Consider the following 26,374-nt stretch of genomic DNA (forward strand, 5'->3'; position numbering starts at 1 on the left):
TTATAGGCTAGAAAATATTTAACCAGAGTATTAAAAAAGTTTTATGATGACAATCTGTCTTCATAATGGAGAGGGTGTTTCCCCACTGCATTACCAATTGGGTAATTAAAGTCTGAATGTACTGTGAATGAATTACGAATGCTTGATGCATGTTACGAATGCAGGACACTTTCCTGTTTTATGTATTTATCTGCCATAAGAGGCTTGGAAGACAATAAATCAACATTTTTTTATTTTTTTTTTTTAATAATGGGAAGCAAGCAGTCTCACAAATATAGGGGATTTAATTTGTGCAGTGGCACAGATTTATTTATTTATTATTCCTGGTTGGAGTCAAAATCTTCATTAACTGAAAATGCATGGTGAGTGGGGGCAATAATTTTGGTGAGGTTGGGGAGAGAGGAGGAAAGAATGCCTATCTGAAGAAGTAACCTTACTTCTGGTCTGATTCCTTGCAGTAAGAATTCTGTCTAATTAGAATCATAGACTCATAGAATGATTTGGCTTGGAAGGGACCTTAAAGATCATCTAGTTCCAACCCCCCTGCCGTGGGCAGGGACACCTTCCACTAGATCAGGTTGCTCAAAGCCCCATCCAACCTGGCCTTGAACACTTCCAGGGAGGGGGCATCTACCACCTCTCTGGGCAACCTGTTCCAGTGTCTCACAGTAAATATTTTTTTCCTTTTATGTAATCTAAACCTGCCCTCTTTCAGTTTAAAACCATTACCCCTCGTCCTATCACTATACTCCATGAGAAAGAGTCCCTCCCCATCATTCCTGTAGGGTCCTTTTAAGTACTGGAAGACCTCTATAAGGTCTTCCTGAAGCCTCCTCTCTAGGCTGAACATCCCCAGCTTACTCAGCCTGTCCTCACAGGGGAGGTGCTCCAGCCCCCTGATCATCTTTGTGGCCTTCCCCTGGACTTGCTTGAGCAGGTCCATGTCCTCATTGTGTTGGGAACCCCAGAGCTGGACACAGTATTCCAGGTGGAGTCTCACGAGGGCAGAGTAGAGGGGAAGAATCACCTCCTTTGACCCGCTGATCATGCTTCTTTTGCTGCAGCCTGGGGTACGGTTGGCTTTCTGTGCTGTGAGCGCACACTGCTGGCTCATATTCAGTTTCCATCCAATAACACCCCCAAGTCCTTCTCTGCAGGGCTGCTCTCAATCCACTCATCGCCCAGCCTGTATTTGTGCTTGGGATTGCCCCTACCCATGTGCAGGACCTTGCACTTGGCCTTTTTGAACTTCATGAGATTTGGACAGGCCTACCTCTTAAACCTGCAAAGGTCCCTCTGGATGTCACATCCCTTCCCTCCAGCGTGTCAACCGCACCACACAGTTTCGTGTCATTGGCAAACTTGATGAGAGTGTGCTCAGTTCCACTGTCCATGTCTCCAACAAAGATGTTAAACAGCACTGGTCCCAATGCCAACTCCTACGGAACGCCACTCATCACTGGTCTCGACTTGGATGTTGAGCTGTTGACCGCAACTCTTTGAGTGTGACCATCCAGCCAATTCCTTATCCACTGAGTGGTCCATCCATGAAATCCATGTTGCCTCAATTTAGAGACAAGGATGTTGTGTGAGACAGTGTCAAATACTTTGCACAACTCCGGGTAGATGATGTCAGTTGCTCTTTATTCACCAGCACTGTAACCCTGGCAGAGACACAGCACCAAATTTGTCAGGCACAGTTTGCCCTTAGTGAAGCCATGTTGGCTGTCACCAATCACCTCCTTATTTTCCATGTGCCCTAGCATAGTTTCTAGAGGATCCACTCTCTGATCTTGCTGGGTACAGAAGTGAGACTGACTGGCCTGTAGTTCCCCAGGTGTCCCTTTTTTCCCTTTTTCAAAATGGTGGTTATGTTTTCCCTTTTTCGGTCAGCCGGAACGTTACCAGACTGCCACAACTTCTCAAATATGCTGGATTGTGGTTTAGCCACTTATTCTGCCAGTTCCCTCAAGACCTGTGGATGCATCTCCTCAGGTCCCATGGACTTGTGCACCTTCAGGTGCACTTGTTTTGTGTGGTAACCTAGCTGTCAGGAAAAAAAAAAGTTTTATTTTCTGGTATTCATTAGTTGTTAGTCATGATTTGGGGATTTTGGATTTTCTAGGAAAAATAAAAGCAGTACAAAATGTTTTAGTGTTGTATGGTGCAGGGTGTGTGGTCTCTTTCTGCCTTTAGCCATTGCAGAGGCTCTCAGACCACCAGACCTTTCTTGATTTACTCTTACCCTGTCCCAGTTAGGCCTCTTGCACTGGACTGAGGAATCAGACTTTCCAGCCTACACTTAACCGAGTGATTTGATATTTTTTTCATGTATTATCTGATAATTTTTATTGTAATGGCACAATTGGTTTTTTTCAATAGTTTTATTACTATGCTGTCTCTTTTTGTATTTTTTTTTTTCTAAATGTCGTCTCATTTGAAGCAAAATCATTAACCTTGTAACTGACTATGTATACACGTGGACATTACTGAAAGTGCTTTTATATCAAGGTCACTTTCAAATACTTATAATTAATACTTGCAATAATTATAAAATTATAATTACAATTGTTAAAATAAACATGCAGTTCTTATTTGCTGAGGGATGATTTGAAGAAAGATATCTTTTAAATTACCATCTATCAATTATTAAAATCTGAAAGAATATGTAATCTAGTAATCGCCTTATACATTAGGTGTCTCAAGAGCTGTTAAAATGAGATCTGACATTCTTAAATTGAAAAAAACCCAAACCAAACCCAAACTTAAAAGACCAAAGTGAATAAATTATCCTATGCAAAACTAAATGAAGTCAGTTCTGCAAACTTGCTTTTTACTAGAAACATGCTTGCTTGGGAAATTTGCATAACTTGAGCAAAACATTTGCTAACAAGTTTTTTGACTGGAAGGATTATATAAAATGGATATTCTGCCACTAATGACACCATTTCTGTCTGGGCTACCTTTCATTTCATAATTATACATTATGCAGAATTATATATATAATGAGAACAACAAGTTTATAATGTGCACTGGACTCCATTTATTTATTTATTTATTTTAACATAGAAAAGGTATATCTGAGAGCAGTAATGCATGTCTGAGCTGAACTGGTATATTTAAAAAGTCGAATTTGATATTCTGATTATTTCTTTATCTGGCACTTCTGCCTAACTTTGTCTTTTATAAAAAAAAATTATAGGACACTACTGAAACTTTGGACAGAGCCTTTAGTTTTAATTGATGGTAGCAGAGTGAAAAGCATGTATTTTGGTTACAAACAGAACTTCGGCCCTGCTGTTGCTATAAGAAAATTGTTTAAAGTCTTTATAAAACTCTTGCATTTTTGCAAGTGATCGCTAATGAGAGCCATGACACTGACATTCCATCTTAATTCGGTAAATGCAATTCTTCAGGTTATTGATTTCTAAGCATTCAATAAGCAAGTTTTAGAGAACCAAATTGTGTGAAGATTTTTTTCACTCTAAAATATGGAATATTTCTTATTTCTTTTTGCAAGTTATAAATATCGAAACAATATTTTTTTCACTGAAGAACTGGACATATTTTGTTTCTTGACTATGTACTTTAGATATGTACCAGTAATATACACCAAATTACATTGAACTGGTTTTGGATGAGTTTGCATGATCAATCCTGCATAAGTGAAAAGTGAAATAAAGTTAAATACCTCAGTAACAATGACATTTTATGATATTTTATGATTAAAGAGTTCTTTATCTGAGGCCAGGGCTTCAATGGAATGCAGTAGAAATATATTCTAATTGAGTATGTATAACACCTAAGTAGTCTATAAAGTACTCTGCTTTACACAGTTTTCTCCACCTCTCTGAATATAATTTCCAGAATGGAAACATTTCTAAGTTTAAGCCTCTGTTTACTCAGAGAAATTCAGTATAGTTTCACGTCATATGAATTCTCTCACCTCTATTTGAAAGTAATTGTTTTCTCCTTTTCAAACTTATTCAGGATATTTAAGCACTGATGATTGCTATTGCTATTTTCAAACCTTTGCAGCTCAAGAGTGGCAGTTTTACTAATTATTTTCCCGTTTTCTGAGAAGAAAGATACAAGTAGCTAAACCTGTATGTGAGATCACTTTTTTTCCTGGCATTTTCTCTAACTCCCCAACAGCATTACTGTAATCTAAGGGTTTTAATTTTTCTTTTCTTTATGTTATAGCTTATTTGTGTGTAAAGTCAGTGAGCAAAAAATCAAGTCTGAGTAGTATGGTCTTACTGTTTATATGAGTGAACAACCGTACAAGGTAGAGGGGATACCAGATTAGATATCTGCATAATTGTAGAGTACCAGCCAGTCTGTCTGAAAATATTTTCTGAGGTTTAATCTGTGTTTATCTTGCCTCACAAACCCAATACATACTTGAATATAACCTAATCTTGGTCAAAAAGGCTGAAGGTCTTAAAGATGTCCCTAGGAGACCTTTGGCCAGAGTGCCTTTTCCTCCTTACAGTGAGCTGCCCTAAATACTTACATAAAGGGTTGTTAAACTGAGGGAAGAATCAGTACACTTCACTTTACTGGGATTTTACTGCTGTTTTACCTGTTTTTTCAAAGAAGTTAGGAGCATTTAAAAGGTGATTAGAGAATAGCACCCTTGTTCAAATCAAAGTGCTTTTTCTAGGAAAAGAGGAACACTGTGGAGTCAGATGTTGTAGATCCCTAGAGTTAAGCTTTTATTTCTGTTTCACTGTTTTAAGATCTGTAAAGGCTCAAAGGCTGAATTTTTGTATCAACACCTTTGGGCTCTTAAAACATTTCTCTTTTGAGGATAGCATGGTGTTCTTAACACTGAAAATTAGTCTGTACAAAGTTGCTGAGGTGGATCTTTTTTCCTTTTTTTTTTTTTTTAGTGTGATACGCACTCTGTCATTTCATAAAGAAACATTAGAGATTATTGGTTATTTGCAATGTTGATAATTGTTGTGACACTTTTAGTTTTCTCCTCCTATAGTATCACCCTTCAGTATCACTGTCATAATCTTGTGAAAGGTTTGGTTTCCTTATTTCTGTGCTATTAGCTAAGTCACTTAAAGATAAAAAATGTTCTAGTCTGAACAGCCACTGAATGTTTGAAATTCCTACACTAAGTTCAAGTTTTGCACTTGCCAGCTGAGAAAGATTATGGAAGAAGCCCATCTGGAGTCTGCCCTGTTCACTGATTACAGGATTTTGAGGTACACAGGTGATAAAAAGGGTTTTGAAAGACTCAGGGAATCTTTAGGTGAATTTGTGCTAGAGTTCCTGCAGAATGCAATCAACAAGCATCTCACTGCATATGTGGTTCAGATTGCCTGCATCTAAATAGAAACAATATATGGAAAGAGAAAATGATAGTTTCATATTGCTAATTGGTCATAAGTACCTATACATGCCTTTGACAAACTGGCAGAAAGTAACTGGCATTTTCTGCCTGAAACTCTTTAACTAATTCCTACTTTAACAAGCTGCTGACTGAATTGAAAGCACTGATTATGCAGACAGAGCATTTGTTATGAAAAAGAGGTAGCTCCCGAATAGGTTAAGTAGCAGATTTTTTCTCTGGGCTTTCTTTGAAAATAAATAAAAGATTAGCTTATTGTCTTCTACTAAGCTTATTGCTTGCTAGCTTTCAGGATAATAATTTAAAATATGCTGGGTCTTTGAGGCTTACTTTTGAGTAGTCATTTAATGACTTGCTAAGTGACAGATATACTGATGAGTTTGAGGATGGAAAGGGTTGTTTATAAACGGCAAGCAGGAAAGACAGCAAAATTTGTGGCAAACATGGTCTAGTAATTCAAGAACAAAGTAGACTAATCTCATTGCAGCCCAGTCTAACTTCATAGGACTAGCATAAATTCAGTCAGGGTACTTCTCTTCTTCTGACCTGAAAATCTTCTGAATAGCCAAGAAGAGGCAGGATTAGTACCTTATCTGTTCAAATGTAAACTGACTTAGACCTAAGTTCTGAATTAACAAACAATATGAACCCATTCAGATGTGCTCATTCCAGTTATTTTTGTTTCTCAGAATTGCTGTTGTTGTCACTTCTAAATTCCCTGGAAGAAGGGAAGAAATATGTCTGTTTAACCCTGGCAACCTCGTTTATTAGGCACTGATTTATTTCTTGTAAATTGTCATTCTAATTCTTCAGCAATAAAAATAAGGAAGTCTGCATAGGGCTACAATCAAAGTGGGGAAAAAAAAGAAAGAAAACTGAATTATCTACCCACTACCCATACTAATGAGCTTAGCTCCATGATTATTGTTTTATGTGAAAGTTATTTGTTGATCATCCAAAGATATGAAAATAAACCTGGATTTCTGATCAACATGTTTGGCAGTCCAGTTTGGATAGGAACACATAAGCAGATTATGTTACTCACAGAATGAATATGTTTGTTTAATCCTTTAGGAGGAGTTTGCAAGAGATATCTAGCATAAAGTACTTGACTGTATAACAAGATTGACTATAACAGAATTAAGGAAATGTTCCTTTCTGAATCACGAATTCATAACTGTTTCTGTTGAGGAATCATGGTTAGTAATATTTTGCCAGTTTGGTTTCCTATAGACAGGCTCACACATACTGTAACTTTACCAGCTTTTTTTTTTTTTTTTTTTTTTTTTAAGATACTGTATTTCATTTTAATGGGTGATTTTTTAAAAATTATGCACTTCTCAATTTTTTCCAGCATCAGGAGTGCAGATTGTGTTATGTTAAAGGTCCATTAATATAATTCATAGAATATAGTACCTACTGAATTCAAACCTTATGTAATGAAACTGTTGAATTATTACTGTAAATTATCAAAATGTCTTATGTGATCCTTAATATTTATCTTTTAATAGAATACATATAGATTGGTTTGAATTAATTGATAGTATTGTTTGATATACTGAACTAAAATATGTCCTATGCTGCTCTTCTGTTGATTATGTAAGGTGTTTTGTATATATCTAGTTGAAGTAAAAAAAAAAGTCAGCTTCTATGAAATCCTTAATTTTCAGCACTACAAGATACATAAAATCTTTTGACTTTCATTTGAAAAATTGTAAAAAAAGAGGATATTGCCTGTGTTGTGAATTATTTGGAAATATTAGCATTACTTTTCTCAAGGACCAGTACTTGCTGACACATTTTCTTGTTTTCAGTAAAAGTCTGAACCAGAAAACTAAGACTGTATGACTATAGAATGAAAAAATATTTGCATTTTTATCCTGTTTCTATTTTTTTTATTTTTCTGATTTTTTTGAATTGTAGACATCATTATCTTTGTAGGCTAAACTCATTTTTTATTAATGAGCCTTTTGGTTAAAAAGTAGGTACATAGTTTATCATTGTGGAAATATTCCAAATTCATTACAATTTAAGTCAATTAGAGTTGTATTTTTCTTTCCCAGGTGATGTAAAATAAATGAGAATTTGAAGAAATTAACTAGAGTAGGCACTCTTAGAATCAGTGGGATGATCGGATTGCTTTTTCCTTTATTTCTTTATTTTGTGTTCATATTGATATTTAAGAAAAATAAATAAAGTTTGTTTAATTTTGTAAAATAATTTTGCTCTAAAATGTTAAAAAAATTAGAGCCCAATCATAGTTTAATAATGAAGACATAGCTATACTATTAACTTTAACATGAATATATGAATTTCTGTTTGTTGTTCTGATTTATATTTTTAGTAACTTTATCAAAGAAGAAAGAAATGTATTACTTCAACATCTGTGCTAAAAAAAAAATCATTTCAGTGTTAACAGACTTACAACTTCAGTTGTCCCTCCCAATGCAGTGAGATTTTTCTATCTTGTACTTTTAGTGATGAGAACTGGGAAGGAGGCATTAATTACTTATATAAGATTCTGGAAGCCTGTGATGAAGTCTAGATACCTGGTGACATCTTATCAACGTGGAGTTTCCCTTGTGGTTTACAGGCTGTCAGGAGCCAGCCACCCCTTGCCACCCCCCTGCGACATGGATTCATGTAGCTCCGAGGAATTCTACCAGGCTGTTCACCATGCGGAGCAAACCTTCAGAAAGATGGAAAGCTATTTGAAGCAACAGCAGCTCTGTGATGTTATCCTGATTGCTGGGAATCGCAAGATACCTGCACATAGGTAGGACATAAGCATAAGATAGCAAAACTACAAACATAAATATTTTGGCTCTGCTTATTTCTTAGAATAGTGTTTTCTCTGGCCCCTCATGCCTGCTTCCCTCTTGCTTTAAGCACCACAAATGTAAGTGGCTTCAAACGTTGGTATTTGAAGGTTGGGCTTATGAAGGGTGGGGGTTTTTTTGGTACAGATTTCAAAAGTTCAAGTAACACTCAACTAGCAAACTTACCGTGAGCGTGCCAAGCATTTCTCCCTGCTGTGATGCTGTTCATATGTGAGGAGAATGGAAATTTCTGAAATGAGGTCCTGTACAGCTACACTGAACAGTGTCATTTTTAGCTTAAGATCGTGATGCTCTAAGTCTGTCATACAGAGTCTCTCAAACATTTATAGTAGAATAATACTGAACACTGACTTCCCATGACCTTGAATGAGCTGAAAAACAGCTTAATTACTTTTAATGAAAATAATTAGTATAAAAAGTATAATGACATTATATTTTCTAAAATTCTATAAGATTATCTGGTATTAAAGCAGCCAGTATATATGAAACTACGCTTGAGTTTGGACTGTAATTAGAACTTAAAATAGTTATTCTTTATTGAGATTTTGGTTTAACTATATCTATAGATTTAGCTATAGCTATAGATTTTAGTTTAGCTATAGCCTTTGATTGGATTTTAGCAAATAAAAATCCAATCCAGAGTTTAGATTAAAATACACAGAATACTTCCGAGTTTCCAGGTTAGCGAGTCTTTTTACATTTGAACTCTATATAAGGCTGCAAACTAAGGGTGACCTATTCCTTGCTTGTGCCATGGTTTCTCTGCTAAGGTACTAAATTCAGAACAGGACTATGGTTCCCCATCAGGAATACCGAAAAAACAGCCAATGTATTTCTAACTCATAAATTAACTCCTTGGTGTAGAGGAATACTCTAAGGTCATCTTGGCAACTTGGTCCTTACAAAGTTTCTTCTGCCCTAAGTCAAGATGGAGAGAGAGACCATTCTTTTTCTCTTTTACATAAAAGTTGGATATTCTATATTCCCGCTCCCATAATAACAATAGTAAAAAAAAAGGTGCAATATGCAAGACTGCAAAGCCAAAGGTACTGTTCAAATACTAAAAAGTAAAACCAGACAGAAACCTTCATTAAAATATTTAAATTGCCCCAATAACTGCAATAAATGAGAAAACAATTCCACTTAGCAAGCAGTAACAGATTGATCTAGGTAGTTTGCAGCACACATGAAACATGGTCTGCTTGGTTTCAGATTAGTAGCTGTAATGAACGTAGAAATATTTCTATTCTTCTTTCAGCATTTTTCATTCTTAAGACTTTGTTTCTACTTTCCTATCTTCCAAGAGTTGCTGTTTTTTCCTGTTCCTTCATTGCCTTCATATACTCAGGTTCCCAGATGCCAGCTAAGTCCCCAGTAATTTCTACCCACTGATGGCAACTGATGCAACTCCTGCGTTCCAAGCTTTTTGCCACATTAAATGTATTACGCATCTGGCATTTTATGCACCCCAATAGTTGTGGTCTGATGCCATTTTTATTTAAATCACCAAGATCTTTCCTTTATGGGTGTATCAAGTACAGAGGGAATAATATTAAATTTCAGTCCTTCTGTCCATCTGCATTTACAGTGTTCCAGAGCTGCAACATTTGCCTTAAGGTGCCTCTCATCAAAAAGAAAACTGGAGACAAAATAATCTAAGGCTTTCTAATTTGTGTCCAATTTTACATCCCTATACATTACTGAAATCAAGTAAAAAGATTTTTTTCAGAAATAATGAGAATTTTGTTGTTCCTTCTTGACAGTTACTTGGCTTATTTTTGCTTTTCACATTTTTCAGCACAGATGAGGTGAAAAAAACCCCTCAATGTCTGAATCTAAATTCTTAAACTAAAAGAAAAAGTACTTATTAGATACATAGAAATATTCCACAATTGGTATAATTTGCCCTGTTTAATATGGATGATATTAAATATATACTTTTACTAGTATATTTTTTGCCTGTTTTGAATATTTTGGTAAATTGCGTAGTTTGTAGAGGAGGAGACAGAAGAAACTATAAGGTTTTTTTATTAGTTTAATTCATTTCCTCCACTATTTTTAAGACAGCTGTTCATATTTGTATGCCCACCTTTAAGCAGTAAATTTAATTTCATATTTTTCATTTTGATTCTATAGCATATCTAAATCCTTCTGGAGGTAGAAAAATACCTTAATAAGATTGACCGTGAAATAATAGCCAAAAACTTATTTAGATTTTCTAATAAACTTTCAGCCAACTTTACATTTAGTTTTCTACTTCTTTGTGGTCTGCAGTTAAAAGACCAAATCTCAAAGAACTGGCAAAACCAGCTGTTGAATTATGTAGATTTGAAAAGATTATGTTCTGAATAAAGTAGAATTTTGTTCCACAAGATAAAATGAATGGTGTTCTGCATCTTCTGTGGATTTTTTTAATAGTGTTTATTCTATGTTGTTTTAGACAGATGTGGCTGGACAAGCACAGAAAAAGCTGTTTATTTTTACTCTGGTCATTACAATTCTAGAACATAATTTATTTTGAAAGAGATCTTCTACACTCTGGTTCAATTCCCCCTGCTCAAAGCAGGATCAAGTCCAATGTTAGATTAGGCCATTGAGGGTCATACCCAGTTAATTTTTAAATATTGTCACTAGTGGAGGTTCCTCTCTTGGCAGCCTCTTCCAGTTTTTGATTATCCTCACTGTCTTTAGTGATCCACCCTGTGGCTTCTAGACAAATATGCTCCATGGTTTTGTTGGTGAGACAAACCAATCTATAGTTATCTACATCTTTCTTCTTAAGTGTGGACATGGAAATTTAATTTTCCAGTCTTCTGAAACCTCCTGCAATTATCATGATCTGGTAAAGATAAAAGAGAGTGGCCTTTCAGTGACATTGTTGAGCTCCCTCAACCATTGGTCCTTCAACATAGCCTGTCTGGTCCCCAGGATTTGTGTATGTCTAATTTGCTTAACTGCAGCCTAAGTACATCTTCCTCTATTGTGACCCGACAGATCCTACCACTAGGCAAAGGGACCTGGGAGGCCTGAAAGGAGACCATACTAAAAGGAAAAAAAGACTAAGCCAAAGAAAGCTTTATTGAGCAGTGGACAAAAATTTTCCATAGTCTTCCTTTTGCTGTCAATGTAATTACAAAAAACCTTCTTTCCCATCACATCCCTTGCTAACTTCATCTGCACCCAACCTTTGGGCCTTCCTAATTCAATTTTTGATGTTGTAGCAATGTCTGTATTTTTCCCAGCTCATTCATCCCTTCTTTCACCTTCTGTGTACTCCCTTTTTGTATTTGACTTCAATCAGGAGTCACTTCTGACGTCCAGGGTTGTGATTTGCTATTCATTTTACTAAATTCTCTCAGGATCCTTTGTCTTAAATTCCCTTGTCCCATGGTCACTGCAGCCAAGTTTGCCATCAGATTTCACAGGTCCTTTTTTTTTTACCGATTTCTCAGGAACAGATCCAGCAACATGCCTTCTCTAATTAAAGTTCTTACAAAGTAGGCTAGTCAATATTTATTTTGCATTCCTGAGAACATATAAAAAGCCTGCTTGCAGAGGACAATGCATGATCAGTATTTGTGGAGTTCTTAAATTCGATACTTCATGATAGGTAGAAGTTTGGCAGAATAGTTCCTGTACAAAGTTTATAAAATCTTATCCTAGATAAAATGAACCCTTATTTTAAAATCCAATTAAAACATATTACAAATTAATAAATATAAAATACTCAAAATTGTTGCCTAAAAAAATAATGGTTCTCACATATTTTCTTATTTTTAATAGAATAATTTAAAAAAATGAATAGATTTAATATGCTACAATATAGTACAATAAGAATCACTTTAAGAAGACCAGGGCAAAACTTTCTACATATTTCATTAAAAAGCATGAAGGTGATACTTTTCTTCATTTTCTTCTGATTTCAAAAACAAAACAAAACAGTAGTGTAAAAAACAAGCACAGAAAAAAATGTATTTAAGTAACAATTCAGTTAAGAAATGCCCGTATATTGCACTGAATGAAGTGAAAGAAACCAAAAATGGTTATGCTGCTATTGGTTTTTGTGCATCTCTCCAGACCCCTCCACTATTCATAATCTCTGTGTTATTTCTGGTTTCATTCCTGATAGTACTTACTCATTTTCCCCCCTCTTCTCCAGTCACGTATCTTGATTATGTCCTTTGCCACAAATGATTTGGTTGTTTCGAGTGAAGGCAGCTCACCTGAATTGCGCTGGTTTCGAATACTATACTTGAAATACTACATTCTGCAGCTGCTGAATAAACATCAAAAATTCTGTGAAGAAAACAGCCAAAGTCAATACAAATGATAGATAGACCTTTAAGATTTGCATTGGAGAGTTCATTAAAACTTCCAGCCAGGATTACGTAAATGTTATAGGTAGCTCTAAATTCAGACTAAGGCTTAAGCCATAAATTAGATTTTTTTCTAGGAGTGGTGCACAAAGCAATACAGGAACTCAATACGGGAGGAAGAAAGAACAAGAAAAGTGATATAAGCATAGAATTTACCTATCCCTATTCAATTAAAACAAAATGCTTTCACGTAACAGAGACTGAATTACAATAAAATGGAAAATTCAATAAAAACAGAAAATTCAAACAATATAGGACGAGTTACATCCTCAGCTTGCTATTCTGCCTTTCATTGCACTTGGTAAGAACCCAAGATTGTGAATGAAAAGAAACCAGAAATTTACTTTTGTTGTTGTCGTTTTAATTTTGTCAAGTATAGTTGATTTTGTAATGAAAATTTGAGTTCTTTATTTTCTGTTTTCTCTTAATATCAAAGAAACATAGGTATTTGTATTCTTTCCAATACTGAAGATAAGGGTCAGGAGGAGACTCTTACCATGGTGGAAAAGGTAGCACAGAATGATTAGAAAATTACCACTTACATCTAAAACAAAGAAATGCTTTAGTATGGCTACTCAAATCTTTCTACAAGTATTTGGATGAAAAGTGAAAAACTCTTTCAAAACAAAATTTAAATTTTTCATCATAAATACTGAAAAAACTTCAACTGAAGCCTTTTTTGGACAGTCAGCTCTAAAGTAGTACAGCTTTTATTTACTATCATCCTGATAATTTAATGAAACTCTTTCAACTAACCGTAATTTATGTTCTCTTTTTTAGTTCTCTAAGAAGAGGGATCATCTTTTTCAATGTATTTTGAATGCTACTATAGAGAGATGAAGTTTGAGAAAAAAACAGTATAAATAAAATGAAAAAAAATAATGCAGAAAGTAAAGCTGAAAGGAGAGATGAAAGGATAAAGAACCAGGGAGACAAGAAAAGACAGTTTAAAGGCAGGGGGTGAAAGAAGCAAAATGCAGAGTATATAGCCCTAAGACTCAGCTTGCTTTTTGCATTAGTCAGTAACAGATGCTCAGGGAAAACACACAGTATAAGCAGTACAGCTGCCCTATGATCATTCCCAGATATCTGTAATTAAGGTTTGAGGAACTTCTCGCATCAAACATTGCATCTGAACTGTGGTGTTTAACACAACCTACTGCCCATGAGTTTAAAGACAAATTATTCAAGTAATATGTTTGGGACAGAACAACAACAAGAACAAAAGTTTCTGCTGTCAGAGGGAAAGCAGCAAGGCAATTCAGATAATCTTTGAATATTAACCTTGGTTGATAAGTTGTGGTTTTTTTTTTTTTTTTTTTTTTAAGAATAGTCGATAAAGAATACTTCCTGATACTGAGAATGCCATTAATATTTTCAAAGGAATTTCTGTGATTTCCACAATGAACTCCTCTGGTTTTATTTGTGCCTTTTTCAGACATAAAAGATCTTAAATTTGCATAATTATGTAACAGTTAAAGATTTTGATTTTGCACATGCAGAAATAAGCCTTGAGTTTTGTAGATAATTTCTGAGAATTTGAAGTTGGTTATCCAATTGAGTTTTGGTTTTGATATGGCCATGTGTCTAATCTCATTGTAATCAGTGGAGATCTGTAGCTTAAGTTACCTAAAGGCCTATGTCTGATTGTGGTGTGTGGTCACCAGGTGTCCACCGAGCCACTCTGTCACTCAGCAGGACAAGGGGATGGAAATAAGATAGAAAACCTCATGGGTCGAGGTAGGGACAGAGGGATCGCTTACCAGTTACGGTCACAGGCAAAACAGACTTGACTTGGGGGAAATTAATTTAATGTAATGCCAGTTAATAACAGAGTAGGATAGTTGGAAATAAAAACGAAATTAAATCTTCTTCCCTCCACCCCTCCTTTCCCAGGCTCAGCTTCAGTCCCAACCCTTCTACCTCCTCCCTGTGAGTGGCACAGGGGAATGGGGGTTGTGGTCAGTTCATCACAAGTTGTTTCTGCTGCTCCTTCCTCCTCACAATTTTCCCCTGGTCCAGTGGAGGGTCTCTCCCACAGGACACAGTCCTTCACTAATTTCTCCATCATGGGTCTCCCATGGGCTGTAGTTCACAAACTGTTCCAGTGTGGGTCCCCTATGGGCCACAGGTCCTGCCAGAAAACCTGCTCCTGCATTGGCTTCACTTTATGGGCTGCAGCTTGTCCCAGGAGCCTGCTCCAGCATGGAGTCTTCACTGGCTTCAGCTTCCTTAGAGCACATCCACCTACTGCAGTGTGGGATCCTCCACAGGCTGCAGGGTGGATATCTACTGCAGTGTGGTCTTCCAGGGTCTGCAGGAGGACAACATGCTTCAGCCTAGTCTGAATCTCTGCTCCAGTGTGCCAGGAGCATCTCTCTCCCCCCCCTCCTTCTTCTCTCAACTTGGTGTCTTCAGGGTTATCTCACATTTTCTCATTCCTCTCTCACAGCTGCTATTGCACAGCTTTTCTTATCCTTTCTTAAATATGGTCAGAATTATAGTAAATGGGGTTACATCAGGCTGGTGGCTAGTCACCAGTGGGGTTCCCCAAGGCTCAGTTTTAGGGCCAGTGCTATTTAATGTTTTTATAGATGATCTGGATGAAGAAGTCAAATGTATATTAGGTAATTGTCAATTGTCAATTATACTAAATTAGGAGGAGCTGTGGACTGCCTCAAGGGTAGAGAGGCCTTGCAAAGAGATCTGGATAGACTAGGGAGCTGTGCAATCTCCAACTGTATGAAATTTAACAAGAGTAAGCACCAGATTCTCCACCTGGGATGGGGTAGTCCTGGTTACACATACAAACTGGGGGATGAGAGCCTGGACAGCAGACCCGTGGAAAGAGATTTGGGTGTTTGGTTTGATGGCAAGTTGAATATGAGTCAGCAGTGTGCCCTGGCAGCCCAAAGGGCCAGCTGTGTCCTGGGGTGCATCAAACACAGCAGAGCTAGCCAGTTGAAGATAGAGATAAAGAGCCACTTACTGTATTCACACTTAAATATCTGCAAGTCAATGTAAGAATTAAAAGATGAAATAAAGTAAGAAGAGAGTGTAAACTCAAAAGGCATGGTCCTCAGAGCAAGTAGGGAACATCACTTAGTGTAGATTACTGGTCTCACTTGTAGCTATGTGTTGTATAAGAGATTAAAATGGAAGGAAACTATGTTTGAGTAAACACAAAAAGGAAACTTTCTTGTTTCAGGCTTAAGAGATTCTCTTCAAAATTCCATCTGCCTGTCTATGGGTTTGGGGAGGTTCTTTTAGTTTCTTGTTTGGGGATCTATTATTATTATTATTATGTAGGTGTTCTAGACAAAATTGCTCTTACAAATAGGTTAGTTTATAAATATTGCTCAGATGGTCAGGGAAAAATGTTTATCATGTAGTTCTGTTCCATTTTTCTCTGAAATGAGATAAGCACACAGGACAGACTGTCAATATTAACAGTTACAATGGGAAGTATGAGGCAATTCTCATTAATTTAACTCCTACATACTCACTGACTTCTTTACCCAATAAATGTGAATTTCCAATATGTTAATGAGCTAATCTGATGCTGCTGAATTATTAGCAAAATGGTTCTGAGTGGATGCTGAATCCCAAATTAACTCTAAGATTATCTCCTGTTTTTTAACTGCACAGGAACAGCTTTCATTTACAAAGACTGGGGAAAAAAAAAGCAATATTTAGAATTTTGCCATGTGACTTTTGGCAGATGTTATATTTCCTTTTTTCTCTATAAAAGATGTATTTTTTTTTTCAGCCTGGCAGATACAAATGTCAAAGTGTGCATATATATAAAAATACTTACATATATGCATTCATAAATACAAAAATTTTAAAAAATCTGCAATTTTAAGCTTCAAATTCTTAAAAAAAAATTTTCAATGAACAGTGGAAAGATTCACACAAAGCATGTGTTTGAGAATTCAGTTGAATTCTTGTTACTATTGTGACTTAGTTGCTTTTGTGTACTGTGCAGATGACTGATAGGTAATCTGAGTTTATCTCTACTAATTGAGATCTATTATAATCACTTAGAGCCTACAGATACATAGATTAATCAAGTAAAGTCATTCTACAAAGTTAGAAGTGACAGTTCATCAGGTTTTCTATCTAACTGTTGTTCAAACTTCAATACTTTCATGGGTTGCAGTGGGATAGCATATATTAGATATAGCATGGTTTTCTTTCTTGCCCTAATGTAGCACAGAATTCCTTTGCCTGTTGATTCTGAAAAGGTAAATTATTTCTTCTTTGAAGGAACAAGTAATGACAGTGTAGAAAATCAAAGTAGCTGACGGTTTGTTGGCAAGTAAATCTGAGACTAGAGGAAAACTCAGATTTGAGAAGGAAAGGAGTTGTTCATGAACAAACCAGAGACAATGAGCAGAATAGACAATGATCGATGGTGCATAGTCTTCATGGGCAATAGAAAAGAGTAGCAGATGCTTTATTAGTTTCCAATATTCTTTTACCAAAAGTAGATTTTGATTTCCACATGTTGAAACATAGCCAGCACAAACACTTCAATACTCACTGGTGAATTGTGTCTCAGGGTCTTCCAGACTAGAGGTGCTGCCTCCCTACTACTGAATTGTACCTCCCCTGAATATATTGTTCCAGAGAGATTGAGTACAGTTTTGGTTTTGAGAGGAGGATAAACAAAATGTGAATCACGGAGAGACTCCAAAAAATAACATGGACAGTCTTTTAACCTAACTGTTACTGTGTTGTCACTTTGGAAATTGCTGAAAATTTCTCTGATCCTCAAATTAGTCAATGGAATGAAAAGTGGCTGCTCTAATCCACAAGAGAAGGAGGGAAAACAGTCTATGAACAATGTCTAAAGGTACAAACTAAAGGAAAAGTTTGCAATATATAAGTGATCAATAGAATATTTTTGTTCTCTTCCTAGAGACAAGATACACAACATGATCAGAGAATCTATTTAGAATTTTATGGATGATTTATAATATATCTCATGGCTTTCTTTACATACTTACAAATTTCAGAAGACTGTTACAGCAGTAACAAGCCCAAAATAACATTTCAGTGTCCTAACTGCAAAGGAAGAATGGTAGATGGCAAAGAATTCTAGATTTGAAATGCTGAGCAGATGACATCTGGAGGTAGGAGATACACAGTGTCAGATTTGTCAATAGAGGATGGATGTTACACATTTAGTGTTGATCTTAAGCAAAGTGATAAAGTCTAAAGAACAGAATTAGTAGATTAATAAAATGAATTTTTTGAATTTTTTTAAAATGAAATTTAAATTAGTAGATTTAATAAAATGAAAGTGTTTCAAAACAAAGAAATTGATAAAACATAGAATGGAGGTTTTGACAAGCAAAATTCCTCAAGACAGAAATAGCTTTTACAGCAAACACTTTTTACTTAGGTTCACCCAGTCCATTAGGGAGTACAGAACAAGAAGATTTGGGTTTGTGCTATATTACTGAAGCTGAGTTGAAAATGACACCATTTTCTGTTTCATATGTATTAAAGCCAATTATAATAGTGTGTATGGGAAAGACTGGGTAAAAGAAAGGGAAAGACATGGTGTAGCTGATTCTGAATTATGGACAAAATGGAAGTGGGTGATCCTAATTTATTAAGATCAGAATTCTGAGATAGGACATGCCAATTTAAAGTTGACGAGCAATATTTGGTCTGAAAAAAATGTATTGGTGCCTGGACATTTTTTCTAATGATCTTTGGTACTGAGCAGGAAGCAGTCTGTATACTAGACTAAATTTACTGTTAGCTATATTTTTTTCAAGGCTGTTATATATTTTTCTGTATTTGGTAATCTGGCGAGGGAGAGTCATCAAGAGATGGTTCCTTTTTTTTGTGAAATTTTTTCAAGTGCATGCATGGATATACTTTACTATATGTTCTGCAAGCCTTAAAATTTATGAAATCATGAAGCCTTCTTCATATATACAGAAAATGTTTGACTGCTGTAAGAAGAGCTGTAGAGCACCACCAGCGTCAGCTGGTGTCCTCTACAGAGCAAAAAATCCCATTTAAAAGCAATGAATGTTAAGCTCCTATATGAACTTACATAATATACGTGGAGGAAAGTTGTGTTGTGCCTATGAGTTTTCAGTTCAAGTAACATCTGAGATTTTACTCAGTTGTCAGTAAAACATCGTTAGAGCTTGCTTAAAGAATATAAGTGATCAAGTTTTGTTTCTTTGTTTGTTTGCTTCTTTTAATTAATAAATGCACCAACAATGTTGAAGGAATTCTGTATCAAATGTGTGTGTGAGAACAGTTGTGAAAATTGCAAGGAAATATTCTATAATAAAAGAAAATAAAATCTGATATCACAGGATAAATAGTGAAAGCAGGAATCAGTTATATTGTATTATAAAAGAAACCAGAAATAGATCAGGCTGAATTTAGTTATAGTAAAGGTAGAGAAGTCCCTTAATCTGCAGAAAAATCTTTCTGGGTCCACAAACTCATTTTCAGCCAAGAGTTACCTGCTATGATTCCCAAGGATGAAAGAGTTTATTATGTATTCTCACTGCCAATTGAAAAAAGGTGACATCCTGAGACACCTGACCTTTCTTGATGAATAGGTCAACATGCCTTTAAACCAAGATTTAAAGCTTTTTGAAGCCTTCTGAGCTACAGAAAGCAGCAGATCATTACAAATTAATCAATCCCTTTGATTTCTCACTTTTCTATCTCAACACTGGAACACAACTAAGGTTTACAAAAGTGTCCCCTTTCAGAGTTAAATGTAATTAGCAAGTTCCCTTCACTTCAGTTCAGCCTGTGAAGAACTTCCCAAGGTAAAAGTTTGTGTCAGGAAATCAGTTAACTTTGTGCTTATATTCAGTTGATAAAATAGCTGATTTATTATTTGTGTTAACCACTGATTAACATAAGTGACTTAAAAAAAAATCCTCTTTATCACTCTGGTCGAAAACTTGTCATGTTTGTTTAGGTGAGCTGCTACTTCACAGAAACTTTCTGCTCACTTAAGTCATCTTCTTTAATGTGTGGTGCAAACCAGTAGGGATAAACCTTAAGTAAAATGGGTTGTGCTGAGGGCCTGGCATCTGTAGTATATATTTTTCAGGGTTTTTCACTTTGGACTGGATCTTGTCTGGTTCTGCAAACTGAATCCTCATTTGCAGCTGGAATCCACTCGGTAGCTTCTTTGGATTTCCTCACTCCAGAATAATTCACGAGACAAATAATTGTGGAAAATCACAGATTTTTGTAGAAGTTTGTGAAAGAGATGTAATCCTTCTGTTATGTATTTCCTGTCCTCCCTCTGTTTTGTTATCTTTGATTTGAGAATACATATACAAGATGATAGAATAAATATTGTCTGAACATAAATTATATAAATCACAAATATAAGACACTACTGTTTAAAAATATTTCAGCTGATCATGAACAGATGTATTAAAATTTCTGTTCGTTAATTTGTCTATTGGTTTTGATGCAGCACTTTCTTTTAATAAGTGACAAAGTTGAAGACTCATAGTTGAATTTAAATGGTAATTTGAAGCAACAGGTAATGTGAAATGGTCTCAAATGGAAATCTCATTCACAGACCTAAATTACATCTCTACCAGCTGTGAGAGATTGTATCTCATAGAAAATAATCAGTTTGTCATGTTTTTTCCTTTTTGCTATGATTTTTTTTTAAATCAGCCACTTAATACAGTGAATAAAGTCACTTATAAATAAGTGATCAGAAAAAGTATTTGAAGAAGTGTTATAAAATTTTATTTATCCAGAATTGTACAGTTATCTTAGTCGACTAAATAGACTATATAAGCACTTGTGATGTTCAGCTGAGATAAATAAACACAGGAGTAAATGTTCCTCAGTGGTAAATAAATAAATAAATAAATAGTGAATTAGGAGTCTCTGGTGATAGCAACAAAGTATATTTCTAATTTCATCTTTTTGTAACCATCTATTGTTTTCATTAATTGCATTAATATAAATGTGAACTGTTTATGAATTAGAATCTTGAATTCTAAAATTCATGATTACTAGAGTTGAACACAACATGAGAAGTGATAAAACTACTACACCTAATTAGTCATTGCTCATCATTTGAGCCAGAGTAAAGATCATATATATGTTCTCAAGCTGCCCTACTTGCAGTTAAAATATAGTAGCTTAGAGCACTGTGAAATTATGAAGCCATTTCAAACTGTCATATTTTACTTTGCTGTAGGAATGAGCTAAGAGAGCAAAAGCGATCAATTACCACACTGTCTGATAATCAGTAACTTTGTTATTTTCAGTATCTTTTTTTTTCTGGGATAAAATAGTTAACAATATACAAATGGATATATATTTCCTCTTGATTTCTAAGGTCTCCAGTTGTGATTCTTGTGTCTTTTGTCAATGTGTTTATATATTATATTTTCAAATTAATCCAAAAATGTGACCCATCTTTTATGGAAGCATGTGGTACACTATAGCTGTACCACATTTCTAGCTCAAGATCATCTGTGAATATTAATTCCTAACAAAATCATAATATTACTGTAGATGGTATTTAGAAGAATGCCTTAGCTTAAGTAATGACAATCATACCTGGTACTTGCTGTGATTTTGATTATCTAAATCAGATCCCCAAACAAGGCATGCACATTTTGTAAGTGTTTTGAAATTATTTTCCTTTGCAAATGCTTCTTAACAGAAATGTTGCATTACACAATGATTTTTTTTGGTTATGTTTTTAATGAATAGCATGTTAAGATACTAACAGTTTTACTGAAGGTAGAAGGATTGTGTGAAGTCACATGCTGTTAGTAAAGTTAATAAAAAATAAGCATTTAAGAACAATGCAGAGTACCTCTGGAGTATGAAATGTGGTTCACTAATAAGCTCTTATTGACACTGAGAGGTTATCTTGTTAACAACTGGGACATCTACATGACTGGAAAATTATCAGAAAGACTGAGCACTAATTTCTATTTGTGCTTTATAGTCATATGCTGATGTGCCACTTGGTTCACATCAAAGGAAGCAGAACCAAATTAGAATTAAATGTCATGCTGTGTTTTGCTGCCTACACGCATTAATACTATATTGCTCCTGGTAATTTATATTTGCTATGAAAAATTGTTCTGTAAAAAGTTTTTTTAATATATATATATGAAATTTTAAATACATATATCAATGTAAGAGACACCAGTTTCTAACTTTTTTGCAGACTTGTCCTCAGTTCTGTCTCTGACTACTTTGCTGCCATGTTTACAAGTGATGTTTGTGAAGCCAAACAAGAAGAGATCAAAATGGAAGGCATAGACCCCAATGCACTGTGGGATCTTGTTCAGTTTGCATATACAGGTATTGTACTATGTACGTTATACTTCCTATAGAGAAAGATGTTGATAGTTTTGTTTGCTACATGACAATGAATTATATTTATTTTCTAAATAGCTTTTCTTTTCAATCTCAATCCGTCTAAACATTTATTTACCATTTCTAAGGCTGAATTCAAATGATCTCTTATCTCCAAACTGTTAAATATGTCAGGCTTGGTAAGTACAAGAGGACACTCTAGAAAATTATGTATTTTTCTCAGTTTTCAAATACTTAAAAAGATTGCCTCATATGCATGACTGAGATTACAAGAGATCGTTGAATGAACAGCTGTATTTTTTGAAGAATAGCCCCATATTACTGTCTTAGTCAAATTTCAGTTTAAATAATAACATAAATCTTTAAAATTGTAAATAATAAAGTACTTAAAAATATTTTATTATGAGCTGGATGTTGTCACTTTCATTTCCTGTTAGAGACTGGTACACTGTTTTGTAATGTAAACTTATGAATAACTCATAACTCAGAGTTAATAACTCAGAACTTCTTTCTGAATGGTTATTACATTTTAATGCACAGTAGATTTGTATCCTTCTTAAATAAGCTGTTATGCACAATGTATCTGAAGTTCATTAATATGAAAGAATACTAAAGTTACAAAAGAAAGTAATTAAAACAGAGGAAATGTCAATAATAATATTTGTAGTCTGAATTTGTCTCCTCTTGCCTATGAATCATGTAAGTATATATACATGCTGTTTTCTATTTCTTTCCTAAAAGACATCCTCACATTGTTTAAATTAACAATATATTATCATGATGTTTCTACTGAATATTTGATTTTAGCTTCAATTTAAAATAGATAGCCCATATCCTGTAGTTTTAATCCTCTGTAAATACACGTATATTAATTTAATCATAAGTAGCTGGTTGCTTTGATATATTGAATCAGGATATGTGCTGTTTATTTTATGACATAATAACTCTACTATCTAATAGAAAACAGAAACTGCAAATAAACATAATTTAAATTAAAAAATCCTCTTTTTGAGAATCATGTTCAAGAAATTCAGGTTCTAGGAATGTCAGATCATATGCATTTATATAGTACTCTACACGTTCAAAGAGTAATGCATACTCCCTTCAGTTGTGGTGTTGGTGTTCAGGAATGTACATCATCCAGAGGGTTTCAGGCTAGGGATCCATGAAGTGAACAACATAGACTCATAGAACATTTAGGGTTGGAAGGGACCTTAAAGACCATCTAGTTCCAGCACACCCCCCCCCCCCCCCCCCCCACCTGGCAGGGACACCTTCCACTAGACCATGTTGCTCAAAGCCCCACCCAACCTGGCCTTGAACACTTCCAGGGAGGGGGCATCCACAACTTCTCCAGGCAACTTGTTCCAGTGTCTCACCACCCTCACAGTAAAGAATTTCTTCTTAATATCTAATCTAAATCTACTCTCTTTCAGTTTAAAACTGAACCCCTCATCCTATCACTACACTCCCTGATAAAGAGTCCCTCCCCATCTTTCCTGTAGCCCCCTTTAAGTACTGGATGGCCACTATAAGGTCTCCCTGGAGCCTTCTCTTCTCCAGGCTGAAAATCCCCAACTCTCTCAGCCTGTCCTCATAAGGGAGGTGCTCCAGCCCCCTGATCATCTCCGTGGTCCTCTTCTGGACCTGCTTGAGCAGGTCTGTGTCCTTCTTATTCTGGCAGCCCTAGAGCTGGACACCGTACTCCAGGTGGAGTCTCACGAGAGTAGAGTAGAGGGGGAGAATCACCTCCCTCAACCTGCTGGCCATGTAAGTAGTTTTCATCATGCACAAGAAGGGTACAGTCTGATTACTAGGTATGAGTGTAAAATGAATGGCACAGGAATACTGAGGCAAAATCAAGAATACCTTGGGTCAGAATAACAAAAGGCCTTAGTGGTAATGTTAAATCATTCTGTAAGAGGAAGAGGAGGTAAGAGGAAAATGAGGGACAGTGTTGTTCCCCTGGGAACAAAACTGTGGAAATACGTTAAGTACTGTGTTTTTCTTTTGCCTCAGTTTTCACTAAAAGATCATGTGCAAACACATAGCACTGTTAATATTGACAACGAAAGACAGCATGTAGATTAAGAAAAGAAAAGAGATATAGTAGGAAGCAAAAAAATACTTAGCCATTTTCAATATGAATGAAGCTATCTCAGAACTTTATTGGCTATCTCTGAGAACTTTGGAGACTGGATGAGGTAACGAAAAACTAGAAAACACAAACTCCTGTTTCTGCAAAAGATTAAGATTTTTCAAAAGATTATGATTTTTGCTTTATGCTCCTTGATTTGTCTATGTGGTGTGATGTACTCTGTTTATTATATGAGGTGGAAAATTTGGAGGTTTCTTCTTGGTGTTAGGCAAATAAGGACCAGTCTTCACAAATGGGTGAAAAGAGAAATCCACAGGTAGTATAATTCCAGTGTTTTCTAATTTGCCTTATGTGAATTTGCATCTGTAATGTTCTTTCTTTTAAACTGTCACATAAAGCCCAGACTACCTTAAAAATGGCAACATTATGTTCTATCGTAATGTGACCTTGAAGAATTAGAAACTTAATGTGTTAACAAAGGTCTCTAATTTCTGTCACTTGCAGTGGTAATACACCACTATTCTTTTAATTCTAAGCAATTTTGGAGACCAAATAAGACTTAAAAAATGTCTTCTTATGTTTACACATGAAAAGGAAACTTCACCAGTATTTGCTGACAACAGAAGAGTGATGAGATTCAGGAAACATGAGACCATTTTACATGCTAAAAGAGAACATGTATTGGATACCATAGACCATTCTGGTTTTGATTACTCTGTCTTGCATTTCTCTTCCATCAGGTTCTTCATCCTGATTTATTCTGATTTATCCTGATTTAGTCTCAGCTTGTGCCCTTATCTCTTGAAATTATGTTAGATTATTTCTTTCTCTATTCCTTTTTTCTGCATCATGTCTTATCAGACTCCTAAATTTCCTAGCTACAGTTATGCAAGTAAATTAAACAGTGCTAGCGAACATTTGCAGGCATTGGAACACAATTATCTATATTGATCCTGGCAGTTTAAGCCAAATCCAACTAGCAGTCTCTCTTACAAACCTTGGGTGTAGCCTGGATACGCAGACTCGTCATAAATGTGGCCATCCCTGTACAAAGGGAGAAAGCATTCAGAAGTGCTACGGACAATTCAGTGATAACTCACAGGTGATCAGGGAATTCCTAGAACATGGTCTCAAGCTTACTGAGTTAATTGAAATTAAAGACAGTCTTTGCTCCTCGGTTAATCATTCTGTTTTCCCATTGTCGTTGCCAGATCAAGACCTGTTCCCTCAAACCTTATTTTTTTCCTTTCCCTTTCATTTCCACCATCTCTCATGATTTATTTAACTTCATAATTAATCTCTTTTCTTGCCTTCTGATTCCTGATTTATCACCAGTCTAGTTCATGTTCCCTTTTCCTTTGAGTCAGTTCACTTTCTTCTTTGTGCTGCCTGGATGTGGGCAAGGGGAACACTGAAAAATAAAGGAAATAATCGCTGTTCTATATACAGCAGTGTAGCAGCCAACAGAAATTCCCATCCAGCCTTTTAATCTGTAATCTGGAGCATACATACTCCAGACAGAATATCTGTAGTATTCAGCTGCCAAATTCCAATCGCTGACTTGCACAGTATGTGAAAGTTTTCAGCAACTCATGTCTGTGGCCAGTTGAGCTCTTTATTCTTTTACTGCAGGAATAACAAACAATTTTGACAAACGGAGAGGTATTCATTCTTCTGTTTTCTTTTTCCTGTCACTACCTTCTTAGCTCAATGAGATTAAAGAAAAAATTAATTTTGCATATAGTTGCTGCTGTTAGAAGTTTTCCCCTGGGGACAACTGAACATTTCATGAAAATACAGCTGAACATGGGCTTGTTTGCAAAAGCTTAGAAGTTAAGAGTATTACACTGCAAATATTTTTAGATGTGATTTAAAAAAGGGAACCATTTCCACATTATATTAACTGTAATTCAGTCAGGTCTATATTTTTTAGAATCTAGTGAAATTATTTCCTTTTGACTATGTATCATACATATTAAATAGTAGTTCAGGAAGGGTAAAATATGTGTAACTATGAAAAGTATTACTATAGATAAAAGTATCCTGTGCTGATACCAGACCCTTCAGTTCCATCAATAAAATCAAATACCATTGCAAAATATCAGAATTGAAGTTCAGTGAAGGGGTGGTGTTGTACATCAGAGACCTGAAGAAAGATAGGTATATTTGTCTGAGAGGAGAGTTGTTGACATCTGCTATATCCATCAGTACAAAAAAAGGGAATAATATTAGTTCGGTAACCAGTACACACTGCTTTGTGTATCTTCAATTTTTCCTTTTAGCTCATGTTAATTAAAATAGTTCTTACCTGTGCTTCCAGAAACATCCATAC

At 35.5% G+C, this 26,374-nt stretch overlaps 1 protein-coding gene across 2 annotated transcripts in view; it reads left to right on the forward strand.

Moving 5' to 3' along the window:
- KLHL1 (kelch like family member 1) overlaps positions 1-26,374 on the forward strand; it is a 260,832-nt gene that overhangs the window by 61,998 nt on the left and 172,460 nt on the right. The window contains exons 2-3 of one of the 2 annotated variants that reach the window (XM_074815555.1): positions 7,959-8,141; positions 21,793-21,929. In XM_074815555.1, the coding sequence (XP_074671656.1) occupies positions 7,959-8,141; positions 21,793-21,929 (320 nt within the window). The remainder of the gene's footprint in view (positions 1-7,958; positions 8,142-21,792; positions 21,930-26,374) is intronic. The other variant, XM_074815556.1, reaches the window with a different exon arrangement.

Source organism: Strix aluco, chromosome 2, assembly GCF_031877795.1.
Source record: "Strix aluco isolate bStrAlu1 chromosome 2, bStrAlu1.hap1, whole genome shotgun sequence".
Classification (NCBI taxonomy): Eukaryota; Metazoa; Chordata; class Aves; order Strigiformes; family Strigidae; genus Strix; species Strix aluco.